At 37.5% G+C, this 24,318-nt stretch overlaps 1 protein-coding gene across 15 annotated transcripts in view; it reads right to left on the bottom strand.

The window, feature by feature from the left end:
• Positions 1-3,796: 3,796 nt before the first annotated feature.
• Positions 3,797-24,318, bottom strand: part of jakmip3 (Janus kinase and microtubule interacting protein 3) — a 58,636-nt gene continuing 38,114 nt past the window's right edge. For 3 of the 15 annotated variants that reach the window (XM_058405460.1, XM_058405458.1, XM_058405457.1), the window contains 21 exons: positions 22,403-22,603; positions 18,847-18,966; positions 18,224-18,370; positions 16,191-16,322; positions 15,887-15,922; positions 15,119-15,181; positions 14,639-14,674; positions 14,399-14,521; positions 14,172-14,300; positions 13,917-14,000; positions 11,470-11,532; positions 10,233-10,331; positions 9,997-10,095; positions 8,662-8,721; positions 8,470-8,535; positions 8,317-8,385; positions 7,808-7,885; positions 7,160-7,366; positions 6,094-6,159; positions 5,863-5,935; positions 3,802-4,530 (listed from right to left, as the gene is read on the bottom strand). In XM_058405460.1, the coding sequence (XP_058261443.1) occupies positions 5,885-5,935; positions 6,094-6,159; positions 7,160-7,366; positions 7,808-7,885; positions 8,317-8,385; positions 8,470-8,535; positions 8,662-8,721; positions 9,997-10,095; positions 10,233-10,331; positions 11,470-11,532; positions 13,917-14,000; positions 14,172-14,300; positions 14,399-14,521; positions 14,639-14,674; positions 15,119-15,181; positions 15,887-15,922; positions 16,191-16,322; positions 18,224-18,370; positions 18,847-18,966; positions 22,403-22,603 (1,929 nt within the window). In that variant the 3' untranslated portion in view covers positions 3,802-4,530; positions 5,863-5,884. Of the gene's footprint in view, positions 4,531-5,862; positions 5,936-6,093; positions 6,160-7,159; positions 7,367-7,807; positions 7,886-8,316; positions 8,386-8,469; positions 8,536-8,661; positions 8,722-9,996; positions 10,096-10,232; positions 10,332-11,469; positions 11,533-13,916; positions 14,001-14,171; positions 14,301-14,398; positions 14,522-14,638; positions 14,675-15,118; positions 15,182-15,886; positions 15,923-16,190; positions 16,323-18,223; positions 18,371-18,846; positions 18,967-22,402; positions 22,604-24,318 lie in introns of all 15 variants that reach the window. The other 12 variants (XM_058405465.1, XM_058405469.1, XM_058405462.1 and 9 more) reach the window with 12 other exon arrangements.

Below are 24,318 nucleotides of genomic sequence, written 5' to 3'. Positions count from 1 at the left end.
AGATGTTCTTTCCTGGGAAAATGCATAGCAGATAGATTTGTAGGTAATTGTTCTCAGGGATATATTATAAAAGGGATATATTATATAGCAAATGCTGCAATTATTTAGGAATTGTTTTGTTTTTTTTTAACAAATCTTGGTCTTACCTCCTCTGACTCCTGCTGGTCCTCTGGTGTGTGTGTGGTTTGCTCGTGTAAACCAGGGCTCTCTGTTGTCTCAGATTTGGACGGTGGTGTTTGAGTGCTGCTCTCAGTGAGAGTGTGCGAGTAACGACTGTTCCCATTCTGTCTTCTGCTAGAGCTCGGGTTGAACGACTCGAAATTCAGAGTTTTATTTTCAAAAGCACCTTCCACACTACAGAACATGCCACCTAACATGACCCGTGGTTTGGGACTGCTTGAGCCCAGCCCAGAGAGCAGAGACCACTGCTCAGTATCCTGATCAGACAGTTTCCTCTCAGCCATCGCTCTTTGGAAAAATGCAAGATGAAATTCCAAGATAGCGGCTAGCAGAATGAAATAAAGGATATTTTTTCTCAGAAAATCCCGAAGGCCGTCCCAAAGATAGATACACAAAAGCTGGGTCACTCTGTAGTACGGGTGAGGCTGCTGCTCTTCTGAAATGAGCACAACCCCTGAGGAATGAAGACACACATGCGTGCAGACACACACACACACACACACACACACACACACACACAGCCCAACAGTTTAACTTTAATCTCTTTTGACATAAGTAGCCAGTTGTCAAAGTGCTGACTCTATATCAGCACGTTTACAGTTTTATCCAAGTGTCCCCTGGAGCATCAGCACTTAGTAGACTACAGAAGTGTAACCATCACTTAGTAGACAGACTCCAAAAAAAAAAAAAGGAAATAACAGCAGGACATTTATTTGGTGTATGACCATCACCCACCTTTATCCAGCACTCACTACTCACTGTAATGACAGGTTTTTGAACAATTGTATAATAGTAAAAAAAATATCTTTATACAGAGAAAAGGCATGGTAATGACCTACAAATTATACAAACCAAAAAACATCTTCACTTCTTATCTCAACATGAAACCTGTGGAGACGTACAGATACGACAGGTCAGCTATCTGAGTAAGCTAGACCAGCTAGCCACATCTTCTGATATTTCACAGAAAGCAAAACTTTGTATTAAACATAAAATGTTACTGCAGTGATAACACTCAGGAAAATGTGTTAGGGGCATGTTTGTTAGACTGCTAACAAGCTAGAAACTTGAATTTATGTATGAATTAAGTATGAATTAGCATGAGCTTGCCTGCTAGCAAATAAACCTAGCAAGCTACTAAAACTGACAACATTAGCCGGCTAATGTTAACTTGCTGTACATACTGATGATAACGGAAGTGTTCACTTTTTTTTTTTTTTTTTTTACCTTACTTGATTGATTTATTTATTTATTTATTTATTTATTAGTTGTGTCAACGGAAGGCTTCCAGCATAAAAAGTAATCAAGTTGTTACAAACCAGATAACTTATTCTTACTTAAGTGATTTTCTGGATCGTTACTTTTACATTTACTCCGTTGAATTATTGCTAATATACACTGATCAGCCATAACATAAGTGAATAAGACTGATGATCTCCTCATCATGGCACCTGTTAGTGGGTGGGATATATTAGGCAGCAAGTGAACATTTTGTCCTCAAAGTTGATGTGTTAGAAGCAGGAAAAATAGGCAAGTGTAAGGATTTGAGTGAGTTTGACAAGGACCAAATTGTGATGGCTAGACCACTGGATCAGAGCATCTCCAAAACTGCAGCTCTTGTGGGATGTTCCCGGTCTGCAGTGGTCAGTATCTATCAAAAGTGGTCCAAGGAAGGAACAGTGGTGAACCGGTGACAGGGTCATGAACGGCCAAGGCTCATTGATGCACGTGGGGAGCGAAGGCTGGTCCGTGTGAGCCGATCCAACAGGCGAGCTACTGTTGCTCAAATTGCTGAAGAAGTTAATGCTGGATCTGATAGAAAGGTGTCAGAATACACAGTGCATGATGGGTCAGGGCTGTTTTGGCAGCAAAAGGGAGACCAACACAATGTTACTTACTGTAGATTTAAATATCCAAAATCCAAACTCTTAATAATAAGAACATACTAATCTTCAATAAATATCAGCTTTCTCTGTACTTTGCACTCTGTAAAAGTCCAATAATATCCCAGGGCATGTTTTATTTCATTTCACATCCCAGAGTTAAGACATGAATTTAATACAGGTGGATTTTCTGTCTGTCTTAATCTTTTATTTCAGTGGCAGTCAGTCCGCCTGAGTGAACTCACTCACAGTTTGAAGCCACTGACACAGTTCTGAGGGCCTAAAGGCCAGACACAAAGCCCTACATTTCACCAGACTACATCAACCCCCTCCTCCTCTTGTCCTGTCATCTTTTTTTATTTGTAATATTAGCTGACAGAAAACGATGTGTGGTCTTCATTTCATAAATTGATAATCAATAAAAAATATTATGAAAATAAATGTAATTACATATATTTTAGGATTTTTTTTTTGGTAATGAAGATAAAGGAAAAATACCAAATTTAACTAATTTGAGTCATAAGTAAAAATTTGTAATTAAAATGAAATGAAAAACTCAACATCTTCAGCATTTCTACACATAGATATTCAAAATGAAAAGATATAACTAAATATTTTGTAAGACTTTAATAATTAATAATTAAATAATTTAATTTAAGGATGATGATTTTACCCCCTGGTGGTCAGACAGTATCAGACACAGTTACTGTAAATATTAAAGCCACTGACTGTGTTTAAAAAAAGAGATGTGCTGCCCCCTGGTGACCACCGTTATTACTACAATGAGAAAAAAGAAAAATACAGTTTAGGACTTAACTGCACCTACAAGCAAACCAATCCTGATACAGTATCAGCCTCAGTACCCTCTTTTTTTATATTTTAAAATCAATTATGGACCTAATTCTATTAATCATCCCTTAAATATATTTTCTAGTTAATGGTATGATTATTTGCAGATAAACTGTGGTTAAGGTTTAAAATGTCGGCATTGTCTATTTACATGTTGAAATACTTTGTTAAACATCGTTCTGTTAGAAATAATAATTTTGGCATTTCAGTTTCAGCACAAAGTATTTCCTAAATGAAAAGGACAGAACTAAACTCATTTGAAATCGTGAATCTAACATTTTAACACGGATTTGAATCAATATTAAGCTTTTCAAATAATCTAGAATAATTTGTGACTTCTGTTTTCCATTGCAGACAAATCTAGGTGTATCCTATAGAATATTGCCGTGTGAATATGAAGTATTGTAAGGTATAATTGTGTAATTATATAAATATACACAGCTCCCTGGTTCGGTCCTGAGCTCCAGCATCTATCTGGGTGAGTTTCAGGTTTTTCAGTTTGCTCCTACATTCCAAATACATGGCAGGAGGCGGATTGGTAAGATGAATTGCCCCAAATGTTAACAAGTGTGTGAATGTGCATGTTGTGCATGATGTGATATACAGGGTATATCCTCACCTCATGCCCAGTTTTCCTAAAGCAGTTCCTGAAGATGAATGACTAAATTATTCCAGAGATCTTCAGTTATCCCCTGTGTTATTGCTGTGCACCAAAATCACCTTGGCAGAATCCTTCATTTAGTTTTTCTCTTTATTTCCATCGGATGCTGAAATTTTCCTGGAGCTGTTATAACATCACACAGCATTTCACTTCCAAAGCAAAGCCACCTTTCAACACAGACGAGCCGGTAATCTGTCATTACGACAGAAATGACCCGTGCGTAAACACTTTACCAGGATTCTTAAAGGGTTTCTGTGAAGATTAAATAATGCACATGCTTTCAAGTTTGCAGTTCTCTTTTGAGAAATTTATTTGAAACACAGTTCTTTGACATTAAAAAAAAATAAAATAAAATATAACCCAAGGGTTTTGGCTTTCAGTTCCATTACGTAGGGTGTGTATATATTTATATATGTGTGTGTGTGTGTGTGTGAGAGAGTATGTGGGGGTGCGTGTGCATGTGTGTGTGTGTGTGTGTGTGTGTGTGCAGGGGAGAGAATCAGGGATGTCTAGCTCCACCAGCAGGCACTGGTATGTGTACCAGAAGGAACCAAATCAGAGCGAGTGTAAACAGTGAAGGGGACGGATTTGAATAAAACACCTCCATTCCAACAGGCTTCCAAAGGGAAGCAGCTTCCAGCACCACCTGCTTAGCAGGGAAAGGAGAGCACACTTCAGTTTAAGACTCCTTGAATTCCACGCACAAGAAGTCACACAGAGCAGAGTCCAAAGAACAGCAGGATTAAAAACTCCACTGGAGAAAGACAGAGAGAGACAGAGAGAAAGAGAGCACCATATTCCTCTAGTTGTAGGTCCCAGATGAGACGCTTGAGTCGAAGCTGTGAGATCAGCTTTAGTCTTAGATGATCACTGGCCTTCCAGATCACGCCAGCTGCGCATGGGTCTGTCAGTTGCCCTCTATTACAGAAGGCAGAAAGCAATCTGGAATCCTGTGAACTACATAACAAACATAACATCTCATTATGATCATGATGCTGAATTTTACTGTGAAGTATTTAAAGGAAATAAATATACACTATATTGCCAAAAGTTTTGGGACACCCCTCCAAATCATTGGATTCAGGTGTTGTTTTTCAGGGGATGGGCTCAGCCTCTTAGTTCCAGTGAAAGGAACTCTTAATGCTTCAGTATACCAAGACATTTTGGACAATTTCTTGATTCCATCTTTGTGGGAACAGTTTGGGGATGACCCCTTCCTGTTCCAACATGACTGCACCAACATGAGTGCACAAAGCAAGGTCCATAAAGACATGGATGAGTTTGGTGTGGAGGAACTTGACTGGCCTGCACAGAGTCCTGACCTCAACCCTATAGAACACTGTTGGGATGAATTAGAGCGGAGACTGCGAGCCAGACTTAATCGGCCAACATCAGTGCCTGACCTCACAAATGCGCTACTAGAGGAATGGTCAAAAATTCCCATAAACACACTCCTAAACCTTGTGTGCTGTTAAAGCTGCAAAGGGCGGGACAACTCCATATTACATTCATGTGCATGTAAAGGCAGTTTTGGAATGGTTCACAGTCTCCGCTCTAATTCATACCAAAAGTATTATATCGGGTTGAGGTCAGGACTCTGTAAAGTTCCTCCATTAAGCATTAAGAGTTCCTTTCACTGGACCTAAGGGACCAAGCCCAACCTTTGAATTCAATGATTTGGAGGGGTGTCACAAAACCTTTGGCAATATAGTGTATATATGAAATATTTGTGATGGGCTTTTTGTCAGATAAATGTAAAATCCAATGTAGATTTAAAGGAAATAGCAAACGCTGGACTCAAAGTTTCAGAATGCACTCTGAAACGATGAGTCTGTGCCATGAGTACGATGGCATTACTGACGGTATTAGGTATGATATAAAGGACTAAAGCACTGCTGCATCACACCGTTTAGGAAGAAATTAAGCAAGGTTTAATTCCCACTCACATCATTATCAGCATGTAGTTTAACTGAATTGTGGGTAAGGTAATAAATTGTCATCACAGAGCAACATGTACACATGTATGCAACAATAAAGCAACATTTATCATTTTATTAGAAAATAAATCTCAGACGCCAATGAAGATCAAGGGTGGATTTTTCTACATATCAAATAATAAAAGAGACCAAACTGACATTCTGAGCTAAGCTTTACACAGACATCAGCTTTTCTTTAATGGAGATGGAAATATTCGTTCCTGATAACGTTAACAATGTTAATAATCTGAATTACTAACAACAAAGTTGCTGTATGTTTTGTGTTCTATGTGTTAGTTTTCTGGGTACTTACCATTTCTGGTCTGTTGGAAGAATTATGACCAAAGAATGAAGGCTAAAGAAAAGAACAAAAATAAAAACAAAAACTGAAAAAAAAAAAAAATGAAATAACAAAACAGACAAGAGAAAGAAATTGAGAAAGTCATTCGGGAAAGAAATAATCACAGTGAGTCAAGACCGGTTTGAAATTACTGAGTCTCACACACACACACACACACACACACAAATCATATGCATATCATACCTTTTCTTCCAGTTCCTTAATCTGTCGTTTCTGTCCCTCAATCCATTCTTCCAGCTCTTTTATTCTCTGTGTATGAATTCAAACACAAAGGTAGATAAATGCAAATAATGAACCTTTATTACCTTTATTACTATGTTTTTGTTTTTTTTTTTTAATTTTTGATTTATTCAAGAAAACAGGATGCACTTATAAAAAATGTTTCTTAACATTCCCCATAGAAATCCATCTGAATGGGGATTCCCAATAATCTAGATCTAGATAATTAAAATATAAAAATAATTTTTAAGGATTTGAATACATGCAATTGAAAAAATAAATAAATAAATAAAATAAAAAATATATATTTTTTTCCATATTAGTAAGTGTGATTTATAAGAAAATGAAAAATAAAATGGAAATAGATGAATATTCTAGCTTAAAGTGCTATATGACATGCTTGTGTGAAATGTGGAAGCACAGCTAACGTTCGGAAAAATGCAATTGCAAAAAAAAAGGTCATGTGAATAATGTAGAAATCTATTGCGTTGTATTGAATTTTTAAGATTTTCTTTTTGTATTTATTTCTTAGAATGAGCTTTTTGTTAGTTTTCTTTTTTTTTTTATAATTGTTATAAATGCTTTATAATAATTGTTATAATTACTTTGTCAATTAATTGTTATAACTACTTTTTCTAGGTTTTGTTATAATTATGTATGTAATATATATAATATATATAATATATATTAGCTGTCACATTTGCCAGCCTTATGTCAGTATCGACTGTTTTATTAGTCCAAATTAATTCTTAAATTTAAAGAAAATTCATAGAAATGTGGGCGTTTCCCCCTAAAATTGAAGAGAAGATCCTAGTTAAGATAAAAGTTATTCACAAAGCATCTATGTGCCCTGGTTTCCAGTGACTGAAGGGTGATGATGTCCCCCAAACAGCCCAGGTCACTCAGCTAAGGCCAAGGAAGACCTGCTGAATGTGCTATTACAGAGAGCCAATATAAATACTAATCCTATCTGCCTCAGGAATCCTCAAACCTCCTTCTCCTCAGATGCAGCATGTCCTGCTGTGATTACCTGTTGAGCATGTTGTAATAGCTCCATCCTCTCTCTGAGTATCTGAGAGTCCTTCTCCCGTAATTCACTAAGCACCTGCCTCTTCCACTGATCGACAGCTCTCCTCAGCGAATCACGTTCCTCCTCTGTCAGCAGCTCAGACACTTTAGCACCCGCCTCTTCCTGCTGAAGCGCATCGAACAGCATGGCTTCCAGCTCCAGGATTCGCTGAGAGAGGACAGAGAGAGAGAGAGAGAGACAAACAGACAGACAGAGAGAGACAGAGAAAGGGATAGGGATAGAGGAATTAGAGGTGAAACAAGAGAGAAGAGAAAAAGAGATGGAAGAACAGAGAAAATACAGAAAGAAGCAGGTAGGGAGAGAAGAGAGGTGATGAAGAGATAAATGAAAGATGGAAAGAATCAGGCAAAGACAAAGAGGAAAAAAGAGAAAAGGAGAGAGAGAGAGAGATGGAGAGAGAGAGAGAGAGAGAGAGAGAATGAGGGGTGTGGACCAGCGATGAGCAAACAGCACCAGCAGAGGGCACAAAGAGACAAAATGGACAGCTATATTAATTTAACTTTAATTAGAAATGATACTTTTATCTATTTTTTAACACCTGATGTAATTTTCTGAATGTTAATCGGTATAGAGTGTAATCCTGTTCACCTTATTAGCCTGATCCATCGACTGTTTCCTGTAGTCCAGTTCTTCATCTAAATATCCTTTCTGTTTGCTGAAGAGTTCCTGCACAGGAAGAGGCACAAGGGGAAATGACATCACGGCATCACATATCATTTAAACTTAATAAGAGATTTTTATATTACTGTTTTTAACATTACTGTTTACGCTACTGATTTCTTTTGTGTTGCAAAATTATTGGCAACTATGAAGAACATAAAATAATAAATAAAATGGTACAACAAAATAATGTAGAAATAATATTCTTCTTTAAACTATTATTTATTTTATTTTATTTTATTTTATTTTATTTTTCAGCCCCCAAACATTATTTTTGCCTTTGAGCATGGGGTATAAATATCTACAGTAAAAATTAAAACACAAAATAGTTTATTTTATATATCCATCTTTGCTCATGTTTATGTAGAATGCCAATAATCATTGAACTGATATTGTTGAATTGTCAAATATTTATTTGCCAATTTATTCACATTTACCTTTTCACACTCAATGTCTTGCATTTTCTGCTGTAATGCTGATTTTGTCACCTCAATGTGTTCTAGCCACTAAAAGGAAAAGGTCGCAACATTAAAAACTGAAAAAGAAAGAAAAGGAAATAAATATGAATAGACTTAGTATACAACCAGTACCTTTTCTGCTAGTGTTAATACTGTCCTGGCGTGGATGATCGCCACTTGCTCCTCATTGCTCAGATTCTGTATGACAATGAATCAGACGCAAAGAGTCATTTTAAACACAAAGGTCCATTTGTACAACAAACAGTTTGGGTGTTTTCTCTAAGCGTCTTTAGACACACACAGTTATGTATGAAATGAACATACACTTACGGCGTTATCCCCCAGAATGTCCAGTTTCTTCATCAGGTCTATGATGATGATGTCCTGATCAATGGGAGAAAGCATTACAGGACAGTTATGAGCGGAATTTCTAAGCATCAGCTCTAATCGGGTGCTGAGAATATAAAAATACCCACCATGTTCAAAAGGCACCATTTATTTTTATTATTTCAGTACAAAAAAAGTAATATGTGATTGAGACCCACTGCTTTCTTTGAGTTTTTGTTACTATAATATTTTAAAGTTTTTTAAAAAATGTTTACTGAAAATACTGAATTTTATTTAAACCTTGTCAGCTCATGTCCCTGTTTATACACAATTCATAAGTTTTGCTTAAAATAGGGGGGGGGAGCCCTGTTTTACATATTTTTCCTTGAAAAATGACTCCACCACATTAAAGATTCAAATTTTTGACCATGTCAGCATGTATACATGAAGGAAAAAGAATAATGATATCCAAATTTTTCACAATCCAATCAAACCACATTGGATTGAACTACTATACAACCATTTATTATTTCATGACCGAATATCTCATCAATCCATCATGTTTCAGGAAGGAAAACCGATTGTGATTTGTGTTTCATGTTGTTATTATGTAGTGTGTGATTTATTATACAAGTCTAATGCCAGCATAAATGTGAAATCAAGCCTGGAGGTTTGGATCTGAAAGGAAAACAGATATCATCGCTCATCATTAGAGCTATCACATATAACATTGAATCAGTGTTAAACAGCCACGGAGAGCTTAGTAATTAAGGTCAGTGACCAGAAGATTTGAGGCTTGTGATAGAGCTGCTGTTAAGACCTTAAGTGACATTTTCTATGAAGGTTATATTTATAATCAACTGTGAATACATTCATATCATAACTTAGTACTTCTAAGGTATTAAACATATTATTATTATATTTATTATTGTTAATATATAATAACAATATATCATTATAATAATTATAGAAAATGATAATGAAAAAATAACTACACTTTACACTATAGCGTATATACATATATATATATATATATACATAAGAAATGAATTATAAACAAACAAATTACAATTAACTAAACCTCCACTACCAGAATCTTAGGTTTATTATTATTGTTATTATTATTATTATTATGTTTTATATATCTTCCAGGTTATTTATACAAATGAGGAATAAAGACATTCACTGCACCTTTAATGCTCAGCTTTAGTGACTTGATTGAATGTCTAACTCACTATATTTGTATACTTAGATGCCTGAATAGTTAATACATCTATATTTAAAAGCTAATAGCAAATTGTTTTTAACTCATTGGTATTGACAAGAACTCACAGTGACACCCTCAGCCTGGAGGTACACCTGCAGTGGACTCATGCCCTCTGTGAAGTGGACATTCTGGAAGTTTATGGCTGGAGATCTCCTTTCTCTCTCCTAGGGAACACAGGCAGTGACATCACTCAGGGACGTCCAGCTCATGAATAGGTTTGTGTGATCAGGCAAGATGTATGACAGTCCACATAATACATGAGACTGATTGCTTGACCGCCATCTAGTGACATCAGACTTACTTCAAGTTCAAGGATGCGGAACTCCAGGAGTTCGTTTTGGTCTTTCGTGTCCTGAATTTCGTGTTTGAATCGCATCTCTTCTGTCTCCATGTTTTTCAGCTGAGGGGAAATACAGAAGACGTGATCGAATAGTGAAGCCAAAATGTTTCAGTAACACTCTCTTGTAGCAGTCTGTTCAAATCCATTTAATAAATAGAGCAACTGGTAAAAATTAGATCGATTTCAAATCGATCATCACAATAAAGGTATTTTATAGATATTATTGGAAGATGTTTACCAGGCTGTTAAGTTTAAATATTTCATCAATATTTATTTGTCAGAGTTGGTTTATACTGCTGTGTGAATGCATTTTCTGGGCTTTGCAAATCACAGGAATTTAGTTCATACTTTTGAGCTTCATTTTTCTTAACTAGAAATAATTGCTTTTTAATCCAAATAAATAAATAAATAAATAAATAAATAATCACTCTTAAACAATAGGCAACAAAGGAAAAAAAATTGCTGTGAAACATAACAAAATGTAAAATAAAGAGACAATTAAACTATGAATAAGAAGACGGCTTTCCAGTAATTATCTAATAACAGTCTTGTACATTACTGCATGAATAGTCTTAGTTATAATTATAAGAAATCACTGCAAATTTGGTTTCTTTTCCCAGCATGGCTTCCGCAATAATTATTCAGCAGTTTGATCCAGCATTATTGTACATTTTTATTATTTATACTGTGTAGTCACAGTTCATGGTCTACATGAGCTGGTCTGTGTGAGCTGAGTTGATTGACAGATAAAACTGACACTAGAGCCTTCATGTGTGCATGGATCACAGCACAGTGGGTATTCTACCATTTCACAGGCTACAGAAGATAAAATACCTTTAATGTACGTGTAAAATTGTCGGGTTAACAGTGACTTGGATTTGAAAGTACAGGGTACTGCAATAGCAGTTTTGTGTGCATTGCCTCTTTCCTCTGTCACCAGCCACAGCTGGATATTATGGATATTTTATTTAATTTCTGCTTGGTGGCTTTCAGTGGACTATTTTTGCTTGCATATAGCTTGCTTGACCTCTGTATTTGAAAAAATAAATTACTTTTATTAAGGTATTAACTCCTGAAAATAGAGCACTGCATTCATCACACTAAGAGCTTCTTCCTTAATAAGAGCTTCTTCTTCTTCAAAAGTGTTACTATATAGCAGAACTGAACATGAATATGAACTGAAATGGACACAACATACCTTCTCGACAAGCTCCTGGTTTCTCTGGTATAAAGCCTGCTTCTCCTCTATCCACTTTGTATCCTATAAGACCAAATGAGCTTTTATTACCATGAGAAATGACAGCAATCAAGTAACAACAAACATAACATGTCTGGAAAAGCCATTGGATGTTGCTGTGGCTGAATTCTGGCAAACAGAACATAAACACAGAAAGGAAGGAAGGAAAGGAAGAAGGAAGGAAAGAAGGAAGGAAGGAAGGAAAGAAAGAAAGAAAGAAAGAAAGAAAGAAAGAAAGAAAGAAGGAAAGGAAGAACAAAGGAAGGAAGGAAGGAAGGAAGGAAGGAAGGAAAGAAAGAAAGAAAGAAAGAAAGAAAGAAAGAAAGAAAGAAAGAAAGAAAGAAAGAAAGAAAAAGGATAGAAGGAGAGAAAGAAAGAAAGAAAGAAAGAAAGAAAGAAAGAAGAAAGGAAGGAAAGAAAGAAGAAAGGAAGGAAGGAAGGAATGAAGGAAGGAAAGAAAGAAGGAAGGAAAGAAAGAAATGAATGAATGTTGGGTTTGCAACGAAATCACATTTTCCAGCCTATTAAACCCCATAAATCGATTTATTTTACCGAAACAAAGTGGGAATGGTTTTGGTTACATTTTAATCCAGCATAGGACTGAAGGTTCTGCAGAGATCAGGGTGGGTGAGAGATCAGGGTGGGTGAGGTGTATGAGAGATCAGGGTAGGTGAGAGATCAGGGTGGGTGAGGTGGGTGAGAGATCAGGGTGGGTGAGAGATCAGGGTGGGTGAGAGTTCAGGGTGGGTGAGAGATCAGGGTGGGTGAGAGATCAGGGTGGGTGAGAGTTCAGGGTGGGTGAGAGATCAGGGTGGGTGAGAGATCAGGGTGGGTGAGGTGGGTGAGAGATCAGGGTGGGTGAGAGATCAGGGTGGGTGAGAGATCAGGGTGGGTGAGGTGTATGAGAGATCAGGGTGGGTGAGAGATCAGGGTGGGTGAGGTGGGTGAGAGATCAGGGTGGGTGAGACATCAGGTTGGGTGAGAGTTCAGGGTGGGTGAGAGATCAGGGTGGGTGAGAGATCAGGGTGGGTGAGAGATCAGAGTGGGTGAGAGATCAGGGTGGGTGAGAGTTCAGGGTGGGTGAGAGATCAGGGTGGGTGAGAGATCAGGGTGGGTGAGAGATCAGGGTGGGTGAGAGATCAGGGTGGGTGAGAGTTCAGGGTGGGTGAGGTGGGTGAGAGATCAGGGTGGGTGAGGTGGGTGAGAGATCAGGGTGGGTGAGAGATCAGGGTGGGTGAGGTGGGTGAGAGATCAGGGTGGGTGAGAGATCAGGGTGGGTGAGGTGGGTGAGAGATCAGGGTGGGTGAGAGATCAGGGTGGGTGAGGAGCCAGTTAAACTATGCTGTGTTGAAATAAATCAGACTGCCTAAAGCAGGGGTGTCAAACCGGATCCACAAAGGGCCATGTGGGTGCAGGTTTTCATTCCAATCAAGCAGAAGCCACACCTGATTCCACCTGTTTAATCAACTGGTCTTTGCTTTCAGTAGACTCAGGTGTGGCTTCTGCTCGGTTGGAATGAAAACCTGTTCCCACACCGGCCCTTTTAAAGCCAAGTAATGCAGTAAAAGTCATTAGATGTTGGATAGCAGAATGAACAAAAGTCTAATCAACTCGGCTTGTAATCCAGTACCATGCTGTTAAGATATCCATGATGCTCTTATAAAGCAGACAATTTTTAAATACAATTGTTTTCTTTAACACATTTTTTTTGGCGTAAACAGACTTGAAAATGCTAGAACATGTGGTAGAGATAAATGCCAAAGAGAAGCATTATGGCTCAGGAAAGTCCAGGTGAAGGCAAGGCTCAGGAAAGTCTGCGGCTGGCACACAAGAAAATTCATCACCAGAAAATTTTTAACAATTTGTAAAATGTACTGCACTTCAAATGTAATAAGGTTTTAGTTTTTAAACTCTTAATACCTTTGTTTGGTAAGATCTAGACTGAATTTAGAGCACTGGATAATAGCCAGATGTCAGTGGGCCTCAGCGTCACAGTTTCTACTTGGTCTGTGTCTCTCCTCAGCTAAATAGCTAAAGGGAAATGCCATCCATGTTCTGTTCTGTATGCACCATCCCAAAGACACACTCCAAGTCCACTCACACTCTCACTGGAAAGCATGAGCACTGTGCATCCCCATGCAATTTATCAGCCGGCTATGTCTAAGAGCCCAGAGAGGAAAACTACAACCACGCTCTTCTAAGTGACGCTCAAAGCTTTTCTTCGTAAGAGCAATCTGTGAGGCTGTTTCCACAGTAATTTCTGAAAGTGTCTGTGTAGGTGTGGAGGAGAAGTTGAAAACGAGTCTCAGTAGAACACTTCTCAGTACTGAGGAAATCGCTTCATGGCTGCAGACCTGGTGGCCATGCGATCGATAGGAGAGGCGTGTGTAGAGATGCTGCAGGATTACCTGGCCTTGCTGACTCAGCACACACTCCAGGTCTGTTATTCTGCTCTGATAGCGGTTTAGCTCTGCCTGCAACTGCTCTCGTATCTGCACAAGACAAATAGTGACGTCACGTCAGGCTGTGTTAAAAATAAAAATGATTAACGTTAAACAATAAACAGCCTTAAATTTTAGTTGAGATAAGGCCTGATAAATATACACACTAGGGTCCAAAAATAAACAGGAAATGAACACAATAAATCATTTCACAGTGTTTACCTTGATTTCCTTTTCAGCATCAAAAGTCCCTCCGACCTGTTCCTGAAGCAGGGCATAGGCACGCTGCAGAGCCTGGTACTCCATCGTCAGCTGACGGAACCTGAGCTCCGTCTCCTCTTTAAGCATTCCCTACAAATATTGCATGTATTAGAAAGGAGAAATGCACATTTACGAACGAGAAGCACGAACACACAGAGCAGCTCTATCACAAAGAAAGGTGCACCCACCTCCTCATCCATCAGATCGTCGTCAGGCGTACATGGCGTTCGGTCTGTATGATAGGATAGGGATGAGCCGTCAGAGTCTATGGAGCCTTCTTCATCATAGCCAAAGAACGTCTCAATCACTGGCTACAGGAAGGAAAGAAACAACAGAGAGAAAAACAAAGGAAAATGAGATGCGGCTATTTGTTCACATGCAAATGTAGCGAAATATAAAAATAAATCTGTGAAAGTAGAGTTTGTGACCTCATAAGTGACACTGTCAGCACTCAGCAGTGGTGGCTGGTGGAGGGAAAGAAGGTGTATCTTACTTAGATACAGCCCTTTTTATCAGAACTAAACTTGACTGGTTTTCACTCAGTATAAAGAAATGAATTATTTTATCCCTGCATGTCTGATATAAAATTAGTCAGGATACTGTTGGCTTTCTGTGTGAGATGATTTTCCCTCTGTTGAATAACCTTACAGAGAATTTTAGTGGTCACCTTCAAATATTAGATGCTTAGGAACAAGCACTTGGGGCATCTCAGGAAGTAGAAATGGATTTACTTTGAACATAGAATCATATGTATGAGAAAAAAAGGAACTCATTTGTTTTTTCTATGAAAATATTGCCCCCGTAGAGAAAACTACACATTCTTAAGAGCGTGAAATAACATTTCAAAAATCTTAAAAATCAGGTCAGCCTTCTATGCTGCCAACTCTGGCCAACAATACCATACACACCTTAAGACTTCTTTTCCTGCGTGTCGGATCCTGCCTCCTATACCTAAGCAGCATGTCCCTTTCCTAACAGATCAGAAAAAACAGGAGTTACAGTCTAAAACAGGAATTAATATTTTATGTTATTTAAATATTATATGCTACGATGGGATTCAATTTCAGAAAAGAAAAAAAAAAAAACATTAGGTCACTAATAAGCAGATAATAAACATAAGACATTGTTGACCTTCAAAATTAAACAACCAAAACAAATCTGACGCAAGAACACAAGAGATCTATTGAATAATTTATGCTAAAAAAACAAAAGGAGGAGTATTCTGTTTTCCCCTGCATCACTCACAATTTGAATATTTACAATGCAAATGTTATTCATTCTTTGTGAAAAGAAAAGGAGGTGTATCATATTAACACTCCTTCCACAGTGAATTCATTACTGAGGACATTTTTGGCTTGAAAATGTAAATGTTGTATTGTCAAGGAAGTGGAGTGCACAGCTAGATCAGGTATTTGAAGATAAAAAATAGTGCCATACGCCGTGAATGTGCCGATTTTACACTACACTGAAGTGCAGATGATCTAATGTAATAAAAATTTCCACCCGGAGTGATGCTGTTTAAGCTAGAGAGTCTGAACAACAGAACCACATATGTCGGCGCTGGTCAGGTGTCTGCAAACTTTTGGACATGTAGTGTCCTTCCTCAAGCAGATGCCATCATGTGAATTGTGTCAATAAAATAATGAACATGTTTATGTTTTAAAGACAGAACTCACTATTACACTCTTAACATATCCAGCAGTTTCAAGTGCCTGAAAAATAAAAACGATCAACAAATTACTATCCCAGACAAGTGGAACAACACCTGATAAAAAATGAAATCAATCTCTCTTTATCTTTGGTATTAATGTCATCCTCATGATAGTTATTACTACTACAATGTTTATGCTCTATGGTAAAACATTTCGCTAGCTTTAACCTGCGAGGCTGAGTGAAAGCAAATAATTGCACATGTAATAGTCCTTGAGGGGTGTTTATGTGTGAGTGGGAGTAAGCAGGAGAAATAACAGAAGGCTGTACCTTAGACAAATCGTCAATTATGTTTTGCTGCTCGAGGACCTGCAGACGCAAGAACTCCATCTCCCTTTCCTCGTGGCTCTGATCCAGATCGTTCAGAGAGCTCGGCCTGCGCAGAGTCCCCACCTTCTCCCGCTGACAGAAACAACACACTGCAGTAAGCAGCTAATACACACCAGTCCACATGCACCGCTCTTAGCTTAACATTTCTAACTACATACCACACTATTAGATTAGCAGTGGCACTATTAGATTAGCTTCTGTTAGTTTAGCTCTGGGCATTAATCTTAGTTTATGCCACACTCCAGTCAGGCTAATCTTCCCTCTGCATCATTAACAATGTCAAATGAAGTATATCTAGCTATGCGGTATCACTACAGATATGAAAGATAATATAAGTTGAAGCTTGCTGGAATGACGAGGCATAATAAGCATAATTGAACTAAATCTTGTCACAGATTTAAAGATAAGTATAAAGGGTTTATGCCATGATGTCAATGATAAGTAAACATTCATATTAAAAAACACAGAATTGAGGAGAGCTATATTCCAGTAAGAGCCCCCTAGGGTTATTTACAGCACACATTAAAATTGATCTTTTTGTGAGCTTCATTAATGTGGCAGAAAGAATCAATCATTGTTATTAGAATGTTGGTGCTGAACTGTGGTTTATTATGGACAATTAGATCTCAAACCCAACAACAGTACTGCAAATGAGAGAGAAACCTAGAGTACAGCAGGTTCACTGTTGATGAACATGCAAATAAAGGAATCCTGCTTCAGTTCAATCTATCCCTCCTGTTATCCTCAAATTTACAAACGTTTGCCCTTGGGGTCAATTTGTTCCTAGCGATTTAAACCTCCAGAATATAATTTTTTCCCAGTATTTTTGGTCAGGTAATTTATGTTTCTTTGTTGACTATCTAAATAGCTTTTTAAATGAAACATAGCCCCATCCCACTCCACCACCCCATTCTCCTAAACACCCATAATTTCTACAGAAAAATTTACAAATCACCATAAGATCTCACTCACTGACCTCAAAGATCTTTTTAATTTATTTCTAAGTACAGATTTTTTGTTATTTATTACATTTGGAACAATTTCTGTTATCAAGGATAGTAACATGTCTTTTCCTCCATATTTCAGTGGTTCTTGCAATACCACAGGTGTGTTAGGTTTGGGCCCTATAAAGAGAAATGTTCTTGATGATTATATGTACAGATGAATGTACTTTTTATGTGTTTTAACATAACAGCTAAATCAGCCTGGGGTCAAACTGACCCCAAGGAACACTGATGCCACAAAATGACACTGAAACATTAAACAATGAATGGGGTCAAACTGACCCCAAGGAGGGTATAATATAGGGTATTATAGGAAGGTTAAATTGCAAGCAGCCAGTTGATGATTTAAACACTACTGAAGTATCTCAGTATGAATTACACTGATGAGCCATAATAATAAAACTTCAGTGCTCAATATGGTGTAGATCCTCCTTGAGCTCCATATGTAGCACTGTGTGTTCTGACACCTTTCTATATGCCAGCCTTAACATTTCCAGCAATCTGTGCTACAGTAACTCTTCCTTAGGATCATGATTAGACAGGCTATCCTTCACTCTATACAAGCATCACAAAGCCTTGGGCGCACTGGATCACCGGGTGTCCTTCACTGGACCACTTTCGGTAGGTACTGACCACTGCATAGCAGAAACTCTCCACCTGCTGTTTTGGAGATGCCCTGTCCCAGTCGTCTAAACATCACAATTTGGTCCTCACTCATGAACTCAGATCATTACACTTCCCAATTTTCCCTGCTTCCAACACGTCATCTAACACTTGCTGTCTAATATATCCCACGATTCGACAGGTGGCACTGTAACAAATTTTTACCTGTTCTGTTTTAAAATTATGGCTGATCATGATCAGTGTAAATATTTCGTTTTAAAGTGTAATGTAATCTGTGCAGAGGTTTGCTTTTGGTTTTTATTATGTAATTGCTATAAGATGAAGCAAGTTGAATGTGTGTAGCACCATTTCTATATTTTCCTGCGTAACAAAGCGTAGTTTGTTCTCCATGCGTCTGAAAGCATGAGCCAGCTCTTCGTTCTTACGACTCAGACGCCTATTCTTATCCAGAAGTGGTTTATATTGGCTTTCTGCCTCACGGAGACGCTTCAGCTGTGGATGAAAACACACACACACACACACATTTAGACACACCTTCATATAAATGTTCTAAATAATTAAGCAGGGGTACAATCATGAATAAAGAGCCAAATGTGCTGGCAGGTTTTGCTGAATATAATAAATTGAATGTTTAATATACTGATCTCTAATCAGATCTAATATCTGTTTATAATATCTATGTAACTACTGGAGCTCTGAGAATACAGCAAGGACTATGCTCACTTGTATTATCACATTACGCTTACTGGGACATATTTATATCCATTTATAGATTGTGATATTATAGTATGTGACATCAGCAGGTTTCTTCTCCAGTGTAGATTTAAGGGCAGTGGTGGCTCATAGGTTTCATAGGCTCATGTTTTTGGACGATTGTGGGTTTAAATTAAAAGCAGGATAACTCCAGACTGCCACTGTTATGAGTCTCTTCAACCTTCCATTTAAAAGAACAAGAAGCTGTGACCCACCAACTCGTTCCGTTCCTCTGAGAGAAGAGCGTTGCGGTCCTCTAGTTTGCGAATGATGGCACTCAGTTCGGCTATTTTCAGCTGGAAACGACGAGCGTCCTTCTCGTCCAACTGCTGTACCTGAAACACAAACCGACTGCAGAGAACTGGAACTAAACACTACAGCATCATTAACGGGCATAAACACAACCTCAAATATTCCTCAGCTCTTCAGGAAAGGCTAACATTCGATTATTAGTCTAACAATTGGCTTGTGTTTGGATAAGACTACATCCCCTAGAAGACATAAATAATGTGCAGTAAAAATCCAATTCAATTCTTGGCTTCATGGAGATTGTTGTGACCACTTCCTTGGGCAATTTCTTTCGAATCTAGGACCACAAAAGAAGACACAAGCATCAAATGTAGGTTCAAATTACAGTATAGTGAGTTTGGAGTTGTAGCTTACTCTCTATAATCTTAGGAATGTTATACATTTACTCATACTTAAACCTGCACCCGAAGACTTGTCACTGTAAACACTGAGAATAATGTGTAAGATACATCTGAGATACAAAGCACTGAAAAGCCACGAGAGCAATTCCACTGGCAGCTGCTGCTGAATAAAAACAGATATAAAAAAAACTACAAACAAATAACTAAAAACAGCCAACCATACAAATACATTACAGCAAAGAAAAAAAGCTAAGCTAAAGGTAAAGGTGTAAAGTCAGTGTGTAGGTGGAGAAAATGTGTGAATCTCACAGTCTGGGATGTAGAAGATGTGTGTTTTCTCATCTTATGCTATCATAGCACTACACAGGTGATATTTCATGTAGTTTCACTCGACAGCAAGTGTGAAATGAGACCGTTCCATGTCTGACTTGGGGCTCACCACCAGCTTATCTTAGAAACAGTCTCCAAGTGCAAAGCTTGAAGCTAACAATATAGATATCGTCATAACCATAGACTGGGCCTGATAAATGAGATTATGAGAAAATAATTAAATATCCAACTTAAAAAAAACACATTGAGAGGCTCATACCCAGTGCAGGAGACAATCTATTATATATATACATATGTATATGGTGGTTATACCAGCTATGAGGAAGCAGCAAATATGCAGCTAATAATAATAATCAATAAATAATTATTATTATTATTAATATTAATAAGTATTATTATTATTATTATTATTATTATTATTATTATTATTATTATTATTATCCTCAGCTATGAGGGAGCAGCAAATACGCAGCTAATAATAATAATAAAAGTAATAATTTATTATTATTGTTGTTATTATTATTATTATTAATTGTAATAATAATAATAATAATAATAATAATAATAATAATAATAATAATAATAATAATAATAATAATAATAATAATAATAATAATTTATCTGCTTATTTGTGAATTTTTTATTTATTTACATGTATTTTTCTTTTACTTCATGGATATTTTTATGAATTGTATATGATTATTTAATATTTTATTTAAATGTCACTTAAATACTGTGGTCTGGATAAGAAAACCCAAATCATCTGTGGTATTTTATTTTTCATCCTTTTTTCCCCCACCTACCAATTTCCCATCCACCAGTCAACTCTCCCCTAATACACAAAAGATACCAACTAGGAAACCTGAAGTCTATCACGTTTTTCTTCCAAGACATGGCCCCAGGTATCCACATTGTTTTCAAACTGCTGGTCATGCTGCATCACAGAGCAGTATAACTCACTTGAAGGATAATGCTATCTGCTTTTTTCTGCATGCATGAGCTCACAGATGCCCATGACTGGATAGTGTCACTGTGATTGACAGCAAAGAGACATGTTAGGATGGGATTCCAGCATGGTAAATTAAAGCAGGGGGTTATAAATGTTTTAGAAATCTGTATTTTATCTATAAGAGCAATATAATATTTTCCTCGTGAACTCCTAATTAAATGTTAGATTGCATATAAAAATATTAATGAATTAATAGTAAGGATAGACACAGCACTGTTGTGTTCTTACAGGTGTGTCATGACAATTATTATTTCTCTATTATATATCATTTTACCTTTATTGAGCAGATTAATGAGCAATGCTTACTGATAGCATTTTGGCTGGTGGCATTAACTACTTGTGTTAAAAAGCCCGTTCAGATGCTAGTATTGTGCGACATAGGCAATGAAACGAAATAGTTCAAAAGCTAATACTAAAAGGTCTAAATAAATATATATCTAGCAAAAGAAAAACAGAAAGCTTTCACAAATACAAAACCCCAGTGTGGTACGGAGCAACCTGCCAGGTTAACAATCAGAGCTGAAGCCAGCAATGAATCAGGAAAGTGTTTACAGTGAGTATAGACAGGGAAGTGCTTGTCAAAGTTATTATCAGTGTTCTTCTGAAGCAGGTTGTGGTGAATGTTGCCGTATGTGCTGAAGTAACATAGCCAATCTGATGCAACACCAACCCAACAATCTCTAAGATCCTGCACGATGAAGGTCAGACACGATGTAGGTTCAAATTCACTTTTTTCATATAAGCTTCAAATGATATATAGACATATATAGAGATGTGTAGAGATATATAGAGAGAATTGGTGAAATCCCCAAATCGATGCTGTTCACCATATTCTGTCCAACAGCTCACATTCCGAGCAATTCAAAGCTATTCTCATAGATTAAAATGCTTTTTGAGGGAATGTTGGGTTGGTGAAGGGTTGAGCCTTAATACTCCAATCAGGAAATTCAGGAAGCTTCACTTCTGTGTGACTAATAGCTAGGGGTAACCACCAAGGATAGCAAATGTGTTTAGTGTTTCATACTGTGTGCTATGGGTTCACTGCTGGGTCACGGTTCTAGTTTCATCAGAGTATCCTTAAGGCCTTCGGAGAAGGTTTTAACATTTTTGGGGAATAAAAAACGTCTTGGCTGTAATTTCATTACATTATTATTATTATTATTATTATTATTATTATTATTATTATTATTATTATTATTATTATTATTATGTAGAATTTGCCTGTTTTTTGTTGGATATATAGGGTAAAATTCTTTAAACCACAAAAAAGAAAGTGATCAAATTATGATTTTGATTCATTGGTGGCTGATCAAGCCAGGTGATTTAACCCATTTATATGGGTTATGACTTCAGGAGACAGAAGGCCTTATATGGACAGTTAATCACCATAATTAGAGTAGAAAGTAACATATGATTTGCACATTGACATTGGTTTGATTAATAATGATCTAAGATCTACATCTCAGATTTGAAATGCCACTTAGCTTCAGTAAAATGCCACGGACATTATATACACAGTATGCACACCAATGTAAAGAAATGATTTAGGAACGACTGAGCTCTGGAAATCATTTGAACATCAAACCACGTTTAATGTCAATCACCAAACCTTCATCAGATCATGATGATTTTGTTACTCTGATGCTGATCATCATGATGATCTGAAGAAGCTTCAGTCCCATAGCCGCTTCCTGACTGGAGGCCTTACAGATTTCTGAACAGCAGGTAGGTGCAACATTCACCAGGAGCACATTATTAAGCGGGGAGTGTAATTTTGCTTACAGGGTTAGGTGTGTTGTCTGCTGTGTCTCCTGCACCGGGTGAATATGGAACCTCTTTCTTTGGGCTGAGGTCTCTGATCACAGCCAACTGATCGCTTACAGCCTGGTTCTGCTGCTGCAGCTTCAGAGTGTGAGCGGCCTGCACACCCAAGTCCCTCTCCAGACTGAGCACAGTGCGCTCTTTAACCTTAATCTCATCCATCTACAGGACAGAACACAGTATGGTCATGCACACACAGATACACACTCAGATAACACTGTAGACCTGCACAAGACACGGTCGTTTCCTTAAGCCACATGACATTCTGGCTACAGAATTTGCCCCCCCCCCCCTCACACACACACACACACACACAACACACACACACATACACACACACATTTATCTTACTATCCTCATGAGAACCTGCCTTTGACACAAGTCTCCCCATGGTGATCAACCAAATGTCCCCACACACCGTCTGCCCAAATAATGCGGTTACCACGGCAACAGCCTATGATAAACTCCTCCCATTTTAATGAGAAGCACTAACAAGATCCAGTGGAGTGTATTGGGCAGCATAACAATTATGATAAGTTAAAATAGTATTTTTAAAAGAACAAAATAGTACAGCAATGTTCTTCATCAGAGCTGAATAAGGTTCAAGGTTGAATTACAATAAAAAGTGTCATTTTTGTTTGATTAAACCAATGACTGCAATTTATTGGACATACATGAAATAAACTATTAATATTTGTATAATTAGAAATAAATTGTTTTTGAAATTTTTAACATTCTTTCAGTCTGTGACCCATGAAGAAGAAGAAGGAGGAGGATGAGGAGGTGGAGGAGGAGGAGGAGGAGGAGAAAAGCTAAAATTTAAGCATTGAAATTAAGCACTTTTAAGATAACTGAACCAGTGATAGTGATAAAATAAATACCACACTAAGGTTTCCTCTTTGTCACAAGTCACACGTGGTGAGAAAGTCATGCAGGTGAGAAAGGAAAGAAACAAAACTGCCACAGGGGTAACTACACACACACACACACACACACACACAGCCAAGAGAAAATGACTTACTCTGAGCAGTGTTAGAATCTCCAGCATAGAGGTCGCGAAGCATTTAGCCTTCAGAGCATGCAGTGAGACTAGCTTTGCTGCTGCTCCTGATCATGATGATGCACGTGTGTGTGTGTGTGTGTGTACATCAGTCCCAAAGAAATACATATTCTCAGATACACTGATCACTTCTAGTGAGAAATTGTCACTGGTAAAAATAGAGCAAGTGAAACATCCTCCCTTTCCTCATATATATATATATATATATATATATATATATATATATATATATATATATATATATATATATATATATATATATATATATATATATATACACGAGTATGCACGCACACACACACACACACACACACAGATAATAGAGATAATGATATTCAGCAGGCCTGCAGCATGAGTGATCAGTCATAATCTTAACATTCTTATCACATTTGCACATGCAAAGGCGATCTTTACTTTGACCTTTTTACAAATTTCAACTCTAACAAGATGGATTAATCACAGAAGGCCTTAAAACCACAAGCCAGGTGTTTGGGGCTTTAAATGAACTTTGCAGTTCATTCGAGACAATGCCTGGTTGTTTTCCACATTTATGAAAACAGTTTATTTAAAATATGAATGAATCCACTCTATATACTCTGATTCATTTCACTGATTCGTAACCATTATTACCAGGACACTACATTGTAAATCTTGCTAAACTGGATGTTAAACAGCCACAACTGAGCTAAATTCATGAAACAGATGGCAGCCTGCAGCTACAAACTAAAGCCGTGAGAGGCGGAGTGCTATAGTGATTTTATCACGGGAGAGAGGGTTTAAGGCACTCAGCTTTGTATCGTGCCTAAGAACATGCTTA

This window comes from Hemibagrus wyckioides, linkage group LG13 (assembly GCF_019097595.1).
Source record: "Hemibagrus wyckioides isolate EC202008001 linkage group LG13, SWU_Hwy_1.0, whole genome shotgun sequence".
Lineage (NCBI taxonomy): Eukaryota > Metazoa > Chordata > Actinopteri > Siluriformes > Bagridae > Hemibagrus > Hemibagrus wyckioides.
Note: the sequence above shows the minus strand (reverse complement) of the source record. Positions and strands in the feature narration are given on the sequence as shown.